At 39.1% G+C, this 15,728-nt stretch overlaps 2 protein-coding genes and 3 long non-coding RNA genes across 5 annotated transcripts; all 5 read left to right on the top strand.

Annotated features, from left to right (window-relative positions):
- Nucleotides 1-6,902: 6,902 nt before the first annotated feature.
- Nucleotides 6,903-8,351, top strand: LOC112199762. The gene has a single exon (XM_024340732.1). The coding sequence runs from the start codon at nt 6,903-6,905 to the stop codon at nt 8,349-8,351; it is 1,449 nt and encodes a 482-aa protein (XP_024196500.1).
- Nucleotides 8,352-9,335: 984 nt separating this feature from the next.
- On the top strand, nt 9,336-9,747 carry LOC121052484. The gene is made up of 3 exons (XR_005809235.1): nt 9,336-9,397; nt 9,503-9,608; nt 9,689-9,747. It is a non-coding gene; the product is annotated as an uncharacterized LOC121052484 (long non-coding RNA).
- A 1,551-nt stretch (nt 9,748-11,298) lies between these two features.
- On the top strand, nt 11,299-12,241 carry LOC121052483. Its single transcript, XR_005809234.1, has 4 exons — nt 11,299-11,467; nt 11,545-11,637; nt 11,723-11,836; nt 11,926-12,241. It is a non-coding gene; the product is annotated as an uncharacterized LOC121052483 (long non-coding RNA).
- Nucleotides 12,242-12,438: 197 nt separating this feature from the next.
- On the top strand, nt 12,439-13,731 carry LOC112199761. The gene is made up of 4 exons (XM_024340730.1): nt 12,439-12,594; nt 12,782-13,051; nt 13,167-13,441; nt 13,554-13,731. The coding sequence occupies exons 1-4, from the start codon at nt 12,439-12,441 to the stop codon at nt 13,729-13,731; spliced, it is 879 nt and encodes a 292-aa protein (XP_024196498.1).
- Nucleotides 13,732-13,834: 103 nt separating this feature from the next.
- LOC112199921 lies at nt 13,835-14,302 on the top strand. The gene is made up of 3 exons (XR_002936106.2): nt 13,835-13,941; nt 14,035-14,104; nt 14,214-14,302. It is a non-coding gene; the product is annotated as an uncharacterized LOC112199921 (long non-coding RNA).
- The last annotated feature ends 1,426 nt before the right edge of the window (nt 14,303-15,728 follow it).

Genomic DNA, 15,728 nt, shown 5'->3' with positions numbered 1-15,728 from the left:
TTATTAACATCTAATTGATGTAAAGACCAATTTAGACTAGCAGCAACAGCAAGAAGGCAACGGACAGTTATCATTTTTGTAGTGGGAGAAAAGGTATCATGATAATCGATACCTGCAGCTTGAATAAAGCCCTGAGCAACAAGGTGAGCCTTATAACGATCAACAGAACCATCAGCCTTGCGCTTAATACGATAGACCCATTTGCAGCTGATGGGACGCTTTCCAAGGGGTAAAGGGACAAGACTCCATGTCTGATTGTCAGTAAGAGCTTGAAGCTCCAAATTCATAGCGTCCTACCATTTTAGATCGGCTGCAGCAATATCATAAGATCTCGGTTCCTCATCACGACTCACATTAGCAATATAATTCAAATGTGTGGGCGAATACCGATGATAAGATAAATAGTGACAAAGAGGATATTTGGTACCTGGTGTGAGACAAGGCGAGGCCGATGAAATTTGGTGTGGAGGCAGAATCACCTGCGAGCAAACGTAGTCCTTAAGACGGACGTTGGCTTCTCTTGTACGGTGGGAGCGACGGAGAGGTTGAATTGGAGCAGCAGGAAGGGGTTCGAGCTCGACCGGAGGAAGGGCAGGATCGGAAGGAAGGGCGGGAGGAAGGGGTTCGAGATCGACCGAAGTGGAGATGGAATCGGCCGGAGGGATATCAGATGTCTCCGGAGGAATTTCTGGAGGACAGGTTGAAGAATTAGACGGATTGGAAGTGTCCGATGAAGAAGAAGGGAGAAGATCAGGAGATGGAGACGCGCCAAGCGACCGGTCAATTGCAGGTGGAGGAGGAGATGGAGGTGTTGCGTTGGGTGATTGAAAAATTTCATCGGCGTCGGTTGAATGACGGTTTGACGCGGATGGTGGAAGATCGGGTAAGAGAGTGAAAGGAATGGGCTGGGCTGCAGTAGTGGGTTTGGTTGTGGCTGAATTTGGTTGTGGTGAGTAATGGAAGGTGTCCTCTAGAAAAATAACATCCCGATTAGTAAATATTTTCTTGGTCTCAATATGGTATAATTTGTATGCTTTTTGACCCATGGGATAACCAAGGAAAATACATTTGATAGCACGAGGTGCAAATTTGGAAGATGGATTGACAGAAGTTGCAAAAGCGACGCAACCAAAAACTCTCATACTAGAATAATCAGGAGGGTTATTGTAAAGAACTTCAAAGGGTGATTTCTTATGGAGCAACAAAGTAGGAAGACGGTTAATTGTGTAAACAGCGGTGAGAATACATTCTCCCCAAAAATCAATAGGTAGATGGGATTGAAAACGAAGAGCTCGAGCGGTTTCCAGAATGTGTCTATGTTTGCGTTCAACAACACCATTTTGTTGAGGTGTGTAAACGCAAGAGTGTTGAAAAATGACGCCCTGTTCAAGAAAAAAAATTTTGTAGGGAAAGAAATTCAGCACCATTATCGGATCGAAATTGTTGAACTTTGGTGTTAAATTGAGTGGCAACATAATGAAAAAATTGGCGTAATATTGTTTGCGTTTCACTTTTGTGACGTATTAAAAATACCCATGTAAAATGGGAAAAATCATCCACGATGGTTAAGAAATAATAAGCACCAGATAAAGAAGGGGTTTTAAAACGACCCCAAATGTCGCAATGAATAAGGGAAAAACATTTAGAAGTAGCAATTGAACTAGGAAGGAAAGGTTGACCAGTTTGTCTCGCTAACGGACAAATGTCACCTTTATGACTAGAATCAAAATTGAAATCAAGTAAATTATTAGCTAAAAATTGTAAACGAGCTGAAGAAGGGTGACCCAAGCGACGATGCCACAGATCAGAGGAGATAATCAAATTGCAAGCAAAATGGGAAGAAGGAGAAGTTGAAGCCAACGCCACAAGGTAATAGAGATCACCACGTCGCTTACCCACACCAATCATCGTCCTCGTAGCCAAGTCCTGTAAAATACACCAAGATGGGAAAAATGTCACTGAACAATGTAAGTCATCGGTTGTTTTGCCAACAGACAGAAGATCAACTTTAAAACTGGGCACACATAAGACATTATTCAATTGAATAGAATCATTAAATCGAATTGAGCCAGTCATAGTAATGCCAGCCCTTTCTCCACTAGGTAACGAAACTGGTGCCAAAGAAGGATGCTTATTAATATTCATCAATGATGTAGGAGAAGAGGTAATATGATGAGTTGCTCCGCTGTCAATTATCCAACGATTGGGAGCAACTTGTAACAAACCTGAAGCGAATTCAGAGACTGAGGCTGTAGCAGCATTGGCCTTTGGAATGGAAGGCTTGGGAGTCAACGCACCAAGGATCTGAATGTATTGATCTTTTGTTAAATTGGGCAGAGAGACTTGGAGCTCTTGAAAAGTAGGGTTGGAATCCACTTGATTTGCAGAAGGATTACCAGATGCTGAGTTTGAGGAATTTTTTTCATTGCCTTGACGTTGATGCCGTGCCTTTTCTTTACTCTTGGGATGACCAGAAGGATATCCAATTAACTTGTAGCATGTTGCTTTCCTGTGGTATAGATCACCGCAATAGGTACACTGAAAAGGCTCCTTATTACGTGAATTATTGAATTGACTTCCATCAGCTTGATTATTTTGCCGACCCCTAGGCATATTGGAATTGCCACGCACAGCCATAGCAGCTGTGTTTGATGGAATAGAAAGTGAAGATCCCAATTCACGCTGTTTTTCTTCTTGAGCAACACTCGCATAAGCCTGGTGAACAGATGGTAAAGGATTCATTAATAAAATCTGACCACGTGTACCAGAATAAGATTCATTAAGCCCCATGAGAAACTGCATCAATCTAGTGCGGTCATTTTGAGCTCCACAAGTGCAGGTCACTGAGGAGTTGAAGGATGCCAACTCATCCCATAATCCCTTTAATTTTGTATAATACGCAGCAACAGTCATCGAACCTTGCTCAATTCTATAAATATCCCTCTGAATCTGAAAAATACGAGGAGCATTCCCCAAATAGAACCTTTCACGCAAATCTTCCCAAATGGCATGAGGAGTATTGCATGAAAGAACGGAGTCGGCCAACTCTTGTTCAATTGAGTTGAGGATCCAAGAGAGTACCATGTCATTACAGCGCTGCCAGAGGGCATGCTCATCAGGATTCAAAGATGCATCAGGTTCCTTGATTATGCCGGTAATGAAGCCTGTCTTGTTCTTGGCACTCAGAGATCTCTCATGGCACGACACCAAGAATGATAATTATCACCACTCAATCTTTTTGACACAAGAAGCAGACCAGGGTGGTCTGAATGATGAAGGAACAATGGATTGGCAGAAGCATCAGAAGGAGTTCCACCAGAAAAGGAGGAAATTATTTCGTCGTTCTCAGTCATGGTGTTGAAAGAGGACGAAGAAGAAGAAAAAAGAAAGAAGAGCGAGGATCTTAATCCTGCTCTGATACCATATAGAGAGAATAATTTAGGCAGAATGAATGATTGTATTGAATTGTATGGCATATATACAGAGCACCTATGCACCTACTTGTACAGTTAAGGTTCTCCAACAATTCAGGAGACCTATAAGGAATGACAACTAATACAATTACAATTGAATGTAAATACACTAGTACAAAAAGTTAATCACACAACACTAATCACACAACGGAACACAAATCATCTGTTGTGTGTTGAAGTCAGTTTTATTATACAACGGTGCTGGTTGTATTCTGTTGTGTGAATGCCAACAAAGTGATAACTTTTTTATTGGAACTACATTGCACAACGGAATTAAGCATGGTCAGTCGTCTGAGCCTTAAAAATTTAGTGGCAGATTTCCCTCCACTTCGGAGTTTTGGTTGGATCTTGAAAAGCTGAAATTTGGGCTACTAGGACAACGGGTTTTATTATTGCCGTTGTGTGATTGAAAAACTAAGCACCAAAGTTGAAGGATGCTTGCTTGAATGTCTTCACCGAGATAGGGCTAGTGCAAGCTACAATAATCATACAACAGATTTAAGATTTTCTGTTGTGTGAAGATGCAACTGGCGGTAACATTTTAACCAAAAATGTTGAAGGCGCCATGTTTCCCTCCATGATTTTACATTTTAATTTTTAGTGATGCATTCAGACGATAGTGAGAGATATTTCTGTTGTGTGAATAACTTGAGAAATTTTTTAGCTAGGTTTTTATTCCCACATCGTGTCTAAAAGAGAGAAAGAACAAAAAAAAACATAGGCCGCTCTCTCGACACTTAGCTCTCTCTCGACTGCACATCGACTACATATCCCTGCACATCGACACTTAGCTCTCTCTCTCTCTCTCGACACTTAGCTCTCTCTCTCGACTGCATATCCCTTACGGGGGCCAAAATCTGCCAAGTAGGGATCTGGCTTGTTGGTATCGTGCTTTGCTGCTGCCGGTCCCGACTCTCACTCCCCGTTCGGATCCATTTTGGTTCCGCCTTCCAGAGTTCCAGGCTCCAACCACCGAGCCACCTCCCCTTTCAGTCTGCCTGAGCCACCTCCTCTGCCACCGAGTCACCTTCACTGCAAGTCTATATCTCTGATCTCTGCGACTCCTTCAAGGCTTCAATCCCTGAATCTTAGGTAAACATCGATTACCCAGTACCCATGTTGATGATGTTTGATAATTAGGAATGGGTTGTCCAGATTTGTGAATCATGATGTTTGGTGTTTTGGGTGTATTGCTCCTATTTGCAATATACCCAGTGTGTATTGCTCGTAATTTTGACTACTAGGTGCTTCTCCTCTCTTCCTCCGTCGCACTCTTTTGCTCTTCTTATTCTTATTGTTCATTTTCGAGTTGTTTGGTCTTCTTTCGGGAATACCCAGAAACCATCTTGCCAAAATTAGCACGAAATGGAAGTTAAAATCATATCTTGATTTTCTCGGGGGTGGGAATAGTTTACTGCTCTATTACTAATGGCTATAGAAGTTTCCTGGGGGATCAAACCCCAATTTAGGAGCTCATAAATCTTTTTGGGTTAAGGGTTTTTTTTTTATTTTAGAAAATTTGAAATTCTGGGATTCGGGAATCGCAATTGGTTGTGAATGCTGGATCCGCGTCAAGCTCTTTTGTTGTGTTTTACAACTTGGGGTTGAGAAATTTTGAGCAAAAGTTGAATGCTTTGCTTTAGGTTTGCTCAGAAGATGTGGGAATAATGGAAAAAGGAGGAAAGTTTTCAATTTCTGATTATGGATTCTCTAGGAATGAGGATGAAAGAAATGATTGAAGTGAACTGCACTTTGTTGACTTGCTTCTCCTTTTGTTGGCTTCCATCGTATTTTATTAATTTGATAGGACACTGATTTTTGCTGTGGGTCTTAGAACATTTTCTTGAATTTTATGGTCTTATTGAACTACTTACCTCAGTGGCTATTAGTCTTCAGAGCTCACGATTGAAAATTGATAAGAAAAAGAAATTAGACTTTCAGAAGTGAAATGAGGAAAGTCTATGTAGTTCTTTGTTTTTGAGAACTAGGTGGTTGATAAAAGAAAAAACAAAAATGAACTCTAATCTGTACTAGGCTATAGCCAATAGAAAAGCAAAATGTTTTATTCTCATTTGGGATGTGATTATTCTATGATCATCATGTGAAGAGGCCTCCTTGATTTGGGCTTGTTTTTTTGCTTTTCTGGGTGTTCTATGTTGAAGATACTTGGGCATTTTACTCAGCCTTCAGCCTCTTACTCAAATCCAAATATATATATATATATATATATATATATATATATATATAACAGAGTTAACTTTCAAACCGAGGCCTTTTAACATGTGAGGCCTAAGGCAACAGCCTTGCTCACCTTTTAACCTGAAAATTTCGTTCATAGTCCCTGAGCCTCAACAATATATCTCTTTTATATATTGCATTGTATAGCATTAATTAACCTCTAATAGTAGAATTTATGGTCAACAACTCATATATTTGCTGCATATAGATGGCAACTCATCATAAACATCAGCACTACTCAATTTTCAGGTTTTTTTGTTTCTTTCTTTTTTTGGCTTATAATACCTAAATATTCATATACAAGAACGATGCAGCAGTACTGTTTCATTTATTCAAATTTGGTTTTTCGTGACACAAATTTATCTCATTCCTGCTCAAATTACACGCGCTGACGAATGATTAATTTTTTTTTGGTGCAGATGATGATAATGGGTGTGTAGCTTTGGTGGTGGGAGTACTAGGTAATTGAACTTTCAATCCATCTCTGAAATGGCTGTTGGTTGTATATTGGGAGCTAGCTAGGTTCCTGCTACTTTGAGAACAACATAACACTGTCCTGTTTGCAGCATCAACAACACCATCAATTCTCATCTGGGTATTTCTTTTTCTTATTTTTTTTAACTACTCTTGTTTTTTTTACTGTCTCATTATATCTTATACATGAGTCACTGTCTGTCAAAGATTAATGCAATGCCTTTCCCAACAACAATAGTGGAGTAGATTGTGTACATCTGCTGACATTTTGGTTACAGATCATATTATTTTTGGTTGCTTGCTTTTGATTATTTATGTTACTTGCAGATAATGATATTTTTCTTGCTTGCTTCTAACAACATGTTGCTTCTAATATATTCTCTATTTGCGTTTGGTCATTGTAAACCATGAAAAACAACCAGCCATTATTGCTTTTTCAGTAGACATATTTCAAACATTTTCCACTTTGTAATGAGAAAAACTGAATTAAAATTTGTCTTCCTATTTGGGTGCTATTGCATATTACTGTATGCTGAAGGTATATAGGGTAAAACATAATCTTGGATTGGTAGCTGTTTCAGTCCATTGCACACCGAGATTCCCTATTCCAGTACCTATCAGTTTAAAAGAAACCAACAAATATATATGAGTTCGTGTTGATATATCTGCAATTAAGTTTGTCTTCCTGTTTGGTTTTTCTGTTTGTGCGTAGTATAAATGGATAGAACATGGATGGTTGCGGATAGGAGATCTCGGCAATATAAATTAGGGGTGACACAGTTCTGTAAATTTGCCTTGGATAATGCTAAAGACCCTAACCATATTTGTTGTCCTTGTACAAAATGTGGAAATGTTGACTACTTTTCCGCTTCTGTAATAAGGGACCATCTATTTGTAAATGGTATTGATGCGAGTTATGATAAATGGAATGAGCATGGGGAGGCCATATTGGATTCAGCAGCTGATGAATCTACTGATGATGCAGCAGTAGATTCAGATTCACATAGTTCTTACTCTGTGAACGGCAATGAGATACCTGAATATGAATTAGGATTAGGTAGTGATGCAGACATGGAAAGTGATGAGTGTAACGAGTTTAGACAGTTTGTAGATGATGCTAATAAACCATTATACCCTGGTTGTGATAGGCACACAAGGTTGAATGTTCTGGTGAGGCTTTACAACTTGAAAGCGAAGCACGGTATGAGTGATGTTGCTTTCTCTGAGTGGTTGATTGCGTTTGCGGAGTTTCTTCCAGTAGGCAATGAGATACCTGCCTCTGTCTATGAGGCAAAGAAGACATTGAGTTCTCTAGGAATGGATTACACTAAAATTCATGCCTGCCCAAATGATTGTGTTTTGTATAGAAAAGAGTATATTGATGCAATTAAGTGCCCTACATGTGGTATTTCAAGGTGGAAAGTAGGTAAAAACTTGAAAGAGAGGGAAGGCGTACCTGCAAAGGTACTATGGTACTTTCCTCATATTCCTAGATTCAAAAAAATGTTTCAGTCAGAGGGTACATGTAAGAGTCTGACTTGGCATGCTACTGACAGAAAACGCGATGGCTTGATGCGTCATCCAGCTGATGCAACTTCATGGAAGTTAGTAGATGAAAAATGGCCAGATTTTGGTTCTGACCCTAGAAACCTAAGACTTGCATTGTCATCAGACGGGTTCAATCCCCATAGTTCATTAAGCAGCAAGTACAGTTGTTGGCCTGTTATTCTGGTCGCATATAATCTGCCTCCATGGCTCATAATGAAGAGAAAACACATGTTGTTAACTCTATTGATTTCTGGGCCTAAACAACCAGGAAATGACATTGATGTCTACTTGGAACCTTTGATAGACGACTTGAAACTGCTGTGGAAAGGAGTTAGTGGTGTCTACGATGCAAGACAAAGTGAATACTTTACTCTTAGAGGTTTACTATTCTGGACAATCAACGATTTTCCAGCTTATGGTAACCTTTCTGGGAGTATAGTTAAAGGGTATAATGCATGCCCTATTTGCCTCGAAAATACAAAACCAACAAGACTAGTTAATGGAGGGGAAATGGCTTACATCGTGCATCGAAGGTTTTTAGGAAGAAACCATCCTTATAGAAGGCAAAAGGCTGCTTTCAACAACCTTCCAGAACATTCTCCCCCCCTGTTCCTTTGAGTGGGGAAGAAGTACTGCACAGGGTGGAGCAGGAAGTTCCAAAGTACCGTTTTGGGAAAAAAAATCAGCCCCCTCCTTACAAGGGTGGGGACGATGAAACCAGGCCTTGCTGGAAAAAAAAAGTCTATTTTTTTTTAACTTGAATACTGGAAGTTTCTCCCTGTTCGGCATTGCCTTGATGTGATGCATATAGAGAAAAATGTATGTGATAGTCTCATAGGTACCTTGCTCAATATTCCTGGAAAAACAAAGGATGGAGTGAAAACTCGGTTGGATCTAGTGGAGATGGGTATTAGATTAGGATTAAGGCTTGATCTTGAAGGTCCAAAAAAGGAGCGCTTGCCATTGGCAAGCTGGAACCTAAAGACAAATGAAAAAAGATGCATGTGTGGGTCTTTTTTTGGCATGAAGGTTCCTGAAGACTATTCTTCTAACATATCAAACCTGGTTTCCATGGATGATTTAAGGCTTAGTGGACTTAAATCCCATGATTGTCATGCCTTAATGCAACAACTCCTCCCTGTTGCCATACGAGGTGTGCTTGAAAAGCCGGTCAGAATTGCTGTGATCAGGTTATGCCTGTTTTTTAATGAAATCTGCAACAAGACTATTGATGTGTCAAGGCTGCCGAATATCCAAAGTGAACTTGTTGAAACATTGTGTGAGCTGGAAAAGTACTTTCCCCCATCATTTTTTGACATAATGGTTCATCTAACAGTTCACCTAGTTAGAGAGGTAGAGTTATGTGGACCAGTTTGCTTTCGATAGATGTATCCATTTGAGAGGTACATGAAGATTTGCAAAGGATATGTTCGAAATAGAAATCGGCCAGAAGGTTGCATTGCGGAGTGTTATATTTCTTAAGTGGCGGTTGAGTTTTTAGCAGAGCTTTTCATTGATGACAAGACTGTTGGGATTCCATCTGACCCTCACATAGAGGACAAGCCTACCTCAGGTGCTACAGTTATTAGTGTTTACGACAAGTTATTTGACCAAGCTCATCTTTGCGCGCTTCAAAACACGGATGAATTCAGAAGCTATTTTGTGTAAGTGCCATCCCTTTATCTAAGATTGTGATTTCTGTTAATATTTCATGTAATTTTGTACACTAATCTTCACTCAATGTATCACTGCTTTTTTGGTAATTGTAGTGAACACCTACAATACTTGAAGAGGGAGTTTCCAAGATTCAAAAAGAATAAAAAGTGGCTTACAGACAAGCAAAACAAGACATTTGCAGATTGGTTGAAGGAGAGGGTAAGTCTGAACAGTAACGACATTTATGGGAATATTTTTGGTTGATATTCCAGATACTTATTTTCTTTGTTCAATCGCAGGTTGCTGTTCAACTAAGTGAACCAGATTCTCACGTTCCCGAGATTGTCAGATGGCTTTCAAATAAACCGAGCAATGAAGTACCAACATTCAGTGGGTATAGAATTGCAGGAGTTCAGTCTAACACAAAGAAGCGTGATGATCTTAGATCAACGCAAAACAGTGGTGTCTACTTACTTGCTAAGACACCGCAAGTAGCTACTGCTAGGGATAAAATGCTAATTATTGATGACATGAGCTTCTATGGGGTGATTACTGAAATATGGGAGCTCGATTATGAAAAGTTTAGGATCCCTATCTTTAAGTGTGATTGGGTAGAGAATAGAAGGGGTGTGAAGGTAGATGAGCTTGGGTTCACATTGGTGAATTTGAATAAGAAAGGTCATTTAAATGATACTTTTGTGTTGGGAAACTGTGTTCAGCAAATCTTTTATGTTCAAGACCCTGTAGATCCAATGTGGTCAGTAGTTCTAAGAATTTCTAGTAGGGATTACAGTGATTTTGAGGTTGAAGATGAGCTTGGGGACACTATTATTGCTCACCATCCCATCACCACCATGATGCCATCTATTGAATTACCTGGTAACTTAGCAAATGAGGAAGAAGTGGGTTACATGCAGGAAGGGGAGGAGGATATAGTTGTTGATGGATAATATAGGCAGTTTAATTTCTATTATGATAATTTGTTATCCCACTTCAATTCCTTGTGGTTTGTTATGTATTGGTTGATCAGCACCTTTCATTTTTGCTTTAGCCATGTAATTTGGTACAAACCAGATATGTTGTTGTCAACTTGTTGAATGAAACTGATTGAAGCTTTCTACATGTCATGTGATTACTAAAATGGCATGGTTTTTGGTTTCTTTCTGTATTTAGTCTGGTCTTTATTGTGTGGGCGCATTGTATTGTTCTTTACATGATTACTGAAACAGATGTGTTTATTCTTTAGTACAAGTGGCTAATTAATGTCTATCAAGTCTTTTTTGTAGATAATGGGCCCAACAAAATCTGCCTCAATACCGAAGAAGTCAAAGGATAAGGGAGTGAAGCGGAACAAAACTAAGTCATCAAAAAAGTCACATTCGACATCAACTGATGCATCCATTTTCTGATAAAAATGGGAAATCTAATAGGAAGGATGAAGAGACCGGAGGTCTGAAGCTACTTAAGCGGCATTGTGTGACAATGTCACGTATTTCAAGGCGCAAGAGCTTAAGGCAGAAGAAAGTGGTTCCCTTCAACGTAAAAGGGACTCCATGCGGGAAGGTAGCAAAGGAAATGCAATCATATATTGGTGTCTTAGCTCGTAGAAAGATACCAATCATAAGGACTACTTGGAGAACTATCAAGAGCCAAATTGGAGGTGTCACAGCTGAGGAGAAAGAGAAAATCTGGTTACGTGTGCAGGTATACATTTGTCTATTCATGAAGTTATTAGTAGCAGATCATATTCCTGTAACTTTTACCTTCTGACATCAAAGTTTCTGCCGTATATTATGAATGATAATACAATTTGGCCCTTTTGTTTGTTTTCCTATCACTTACAAGAACTATGTTTCTATACACAGGGAGCATTTGAGATTGGTCCTGAAAAAAGGAAACTCGTATTGGAATCAGCTGCATCAAAATGGAGGGAATTCAAGTCCCGGCTCACAAGGCATTACATTATGCCTTACTTGGATGACCCTGAATCCTTGAAGTTTCCTCCGAATGATTATAGATTCATCAATAAAGATCATTGGACCCAATTTGTGGCTGAACGGACAAACCCACAATTTATTGTAAGTTTTACATTAAGGTTGTTGTGTTAAGTTGTTATATTAAAGAGGTATATCAATTGAGTGCATATGTTTTTTAGGAAGTGCGTAGGTTGGCACAAGCTAGGCGTGCAAAGAATAAGTATCCCCACCGAATGTCCCGTAAGGGATATGCTGGGTTGGAGGAAGAGCTGGTAAGTTATGGGTAATTGTTAGGTAATTTGTTAACGTGGCTATTAATTTATCTCCACAAATTTAGTAACCATCTATTTTTGGTAGTCTACAACAATGGAGGAGGAGGAAATTGATAGAGCGACACTATGGATCGCTGGACGATAGACCAAGCAGGGAACCTTCAAGGATGAAGGGACGAAGCAGTGCGCTGAAAAAATTGTGAGTATAATTTTGTGAAGTTCAATGTCTACAGCTGACCTTTTAAAATTCTGTCTATGCTTATTTACTATTTTTGTAAATGTGACCAGAGGGACTTGAAGGAGAAGGTTGCTAGTGGAGAATTAAGCACTAGTGGAAGTAATGATGTGTTAACCTTGGCTTTGGGCACTCCTGAGCATGGTGGTAGAGTGCGAGGGGTGGGAGCTTATGTGAATCCCTCATCTTATTTTCACACCCCTAAACGTAGAAGGGAGAGCATCCAAGAGACTATTCGAATCAGTGTGCAAAAAATACTAGAAGAAGAAAAAGATAAGATCATTGAAGAGGCCAAGCAACAGGCAATTAAAGAAGAGAGGGCATTTTGGGTTCATAAGCTTGCACAGCTGGAAGCAAAGGTAGACGCAAGGGAGGTTGGGAAAGTAGCTAGTTCTCCAGCAGTGCTAGAGAAATACATTCTGCATGGATATGGGCAAGGCAGTTGTTCACAAACTGCAGGTCCAACATGTGATGAAGATCGATATGCTCAAGAGCAAGACGAGGTAGTGAATGTTGTGGATGGGAAAGCAATTCAGAAAGCTTTTGTTGTAATTGAGGAGAAAGCAATGGAATGTAAAAACAAAGTTTCAAAGAAGAAGGAGTGTGATGGAAAATTTGTTTTCAACTCCAATAAAAAGGATGAGCTAAGCAAGTTGAGTGAGCATGAAAAGAAACAAGTGGCTGACCATGGAGTTGAGGGACAATTAGCTGGAGAGAAAGTGGTAGTTACTTAAAACAGATATCTATATTATTGCAATGTAGTATAGTTTTTATTGATTGTGGACTATACACACACACACACACACACACACACACACACACACACACACACACACACACACACACACACACACAGTATATAGAAATCTGTATTTGAAGATAAAATTCCAGCTTTTTTGTGTGTTTCAGGTACAAGGAGTTGAGACTAGTGCCAAGTTCGCATTAGGTTCAGTTGATCATATTGTAGCTCTTGGCACTGTGATGGAACACAATGACCCCTCCCAAGTTTGTCATGGTTATCCACTAGGGGATAATAATTTGCGTGTTTCAGTCTCTGTTGCAATTGAGGAGAACGCCTTAGTTCCGTTTCCTGTGGGTGATGAAATACGAACTGTTAGGCAGGCCATGGGGAGTTGGGTACCATGGCCGAAAGAGCTTGTCATAATGTCACCTGTGAAGGTAAGTTCTCATAATAATTGTAATATATCCAGATCTTGATTTGTCCATATTCCTATTTGCTTAAGATTGCAGCCTATAAGATTAGAAAATAAAATCATCAATCTTGTATGTGTAGAAACCTGAGAGGAAGAGAAAAAAGAAAGTGGTACAGGAAGACGAACTCTCTGAGGATGAGTTTAGCCTACAATCATTGGCAGCTTCCTTACCAAATTCATTGAGCATGTTGTGCATGTGGGGTGAGGTCGGATTCAAAGATAGGAAGGCTATCACCATTCAAATTGAGGCTGAAGTGTTTGGCCGTGCACGGAAAACATTTATACTACGGCAAGATGTGCACAGAATTGCAACCATGAACGAATTAACTGGGAACTGCATAGTGATATACCAGAGGTAAAAAAAAAAAATTTGATTTATTTCTTGTAAGTACCACGTGTTATCTCATTGGTGTATCAATGTGAATAATCTGTTGCTGAATTCAAATTGGTGTATATGCTTGTAATAGGTACCTCTATGATGTCCTGAGTCAATATAAAATGTTGGATATGGTTGCTTTTGTTGACCCTGCGATGATTGGTGCAATTGGGTGTGGGAAAGGTCAAGAAAGGTCCCAACATATAAAGGAGAGGCTGGTATCTGCAAAACCTGGACATATTTTCATGCTGCCGTATAACTCAGAGTAAGTAATTTGATAACTGAATGCTAGCAACTGTTATATATGTAATAACTTGCTTGTAGTGATACATGTGGACTGATAATTAAAATCATATTGTATTGTTATATAGTAAACATTGGGTGCTGACTATTGCGGATCCCGAACAAGAAATTGTTTATTTTATGGATCCCATGAAGAGGCGGTTACCCACCGGAGAATGGGTTTCCATTGTTGATAGGTAAGTTACAGTCATACAAGTTTGAATAATGCAATGTTGAGTACAATGGCTATTTCTTGAAACCTGATAGTTTGTGCATCTATTATGTTTTAGTGCAATATCTATGTATAATGCACACAAGGGTAGGAAAGGCCGAAGTTCACCTATATGGAAAAATTTGTCGGTATGTATGTTTTTCCTATAAAGGATTCTGGAAGCAAATTTGTATTAGGTTCCATGATGATTAATTTTGGATTCTTTTGTTTTCGCTATGTTGGATTCACTGCTTTTAGGGTATTCCTCCTCAACCGAACAACAAGGAGTGCGGCTACTTTGTCATGTGATACATGAGAGACATCATTGAGGATAAAGACTTTTCATTTGTTAACAAGGTACCATAAAGCTTGTTTATTCTATTTGTGTTCCAATGAGCTTTTTATGGTAATTTTGACATGGGTTACTTGAATTCTTTTCAGTGGGAGAGAAGAAGCAGCCTTGTTTATACCCAAGTGGATATCGATGAGATAAGGAATGAGTGGGCTAGGTTTGTGGTTAATAGATACGTGTAGGAGCCATATCACTAGCTGATGTTTTTGGAAAGCATAATGAAATTTTGCTTGTGCTGATAGATATCACATGAAACAATTATCAGCTTTTGATTCATTCATGCATTGGTCTAGCTAGACTAGGAATGCTTTTTTTGTTTGTCTAGTAGTTTAATTATCTAGTTAGATGTTTGGTTGTACTTGACAAATGCAACTATATAGTTACACTAATTATATGGATCAATGTGACTTTATATGTACTGTTCATTTGGTAATATATGTACTGTTTTTGTGGTAAAATATATGCTGCATTGTTTCTGGAAAATTGTTCCAAGCTAGCTAGGTAATGAATGAACAAACAACAGTTCACAAGAAGTTGTGAGAAGCAAGCTCAGACAACACAACCTCAAATAATCACACAACTGGTTTATAATGTTCACACAACAGTTGATAAAAAGAATATGTTGTCTGAGAGAACCTCAAACAATTTGTTAAGGCAATCCAAGTTGTCCAAGGTTAAGTTATACAACACAAGACAAAACCATGTGTTGTATGATGATAAAAGAGTTCAAAATTGAGGCTTCTCCTACAACAGTCACTGGTTGGTACCCAATTTGATTACAATATTCACACAATGGATAACCAAGTATAGTTGTTGTGTGAACTAACAACCAACAACAAAAGAAAACAAAATTCTGTTGTGTGAGATTCATAACACACAACAGAAATAAAATGATCACTGTTGTCTGAGTAATCAACAGACAAGGGAGATAATTTTACTTCAGTTGTGTGTACTTATCTCAGACAACAAATATTAAATTATATCCGTTGTCTGTTATTAGTCTCAGACAACAAATAATGAGTTATATCCGTTGTGTGTTATGAATCTCAGACAACAAAGAATGAGTTATATCCGTTGTGTGTTATGAATCTCAGACAACAAAGAATAAGTCATACCTGTTGTGTGTTATGAATCTCAGACAACGGCAAAATTTCATCTTCTATTATCTGAATGTGCCGAGGCATCGCCGCGCATGCCATGCCAGGCACATGTTGCGCAGAACTCACACAACGGAAATAGGTATTTCTGTTGAGCAAACTATTATCACACAACGGTGAAATCACCGTTGTCTGATTTTTCAATCACACAACACTCACTTAGACCACGGTGAGCTTGGTCATCACACAACACAAATCCACCGTCGTCTGATGACCTTTTTGTAGTAGTGATAGATACAAAACATCTTAACAGATCAATCCTAT

Source organism: Rosa chinensis, chromosome 4 (genome assembly GCF_002994745.2).
Source record: "Rosa chinensis cultivar Old Blush chromosome 4, RchiOBHm-V2, whole genome shotgun sequence".
Lineage (NCBI taxonomy): Eukaryota > Viridiplantae > Streptophyta > Magnoliopsida > Rosales > Rosaceae > Rosa > Rosa chinensis.
This window is presented reverse-complemented; position numbering and strand designations above follow the sequence as displayed.

Excerpts from the sequence above, each read along its gene's own strand:
- LOC112199762 (XM_024340732.1), top strand. The coding sequence starts at position 6,903 with ATGGATAGAACATGGATGGTTGCGGATAGGAGATCTCGGCAATATAAA.
- LOC112199761 (XM_024340730.1), top strand. The coding sequence starts at position 12,439 with ATGGAATGTAAAAACAAAGTTTCAAAGAAGAAGGAGTGTGATGGAAAA. Across the intron at positions 12,595-12,781 it reads AATTAGCTGGAGAGAAAGTG|GTACAAGGAGTTGAGACTAG; the intron begins GTAGTTACTTAA and ends TGTGTGTTTCAG. Across the intron at positions 13,052-13,166 it reads TCATAATGTCACCTGTGAAG|AAACCTGAGAGGAAGAGAAA; the intron begins GTAAGTTCTCAT and ends TTGTATGTGTAG.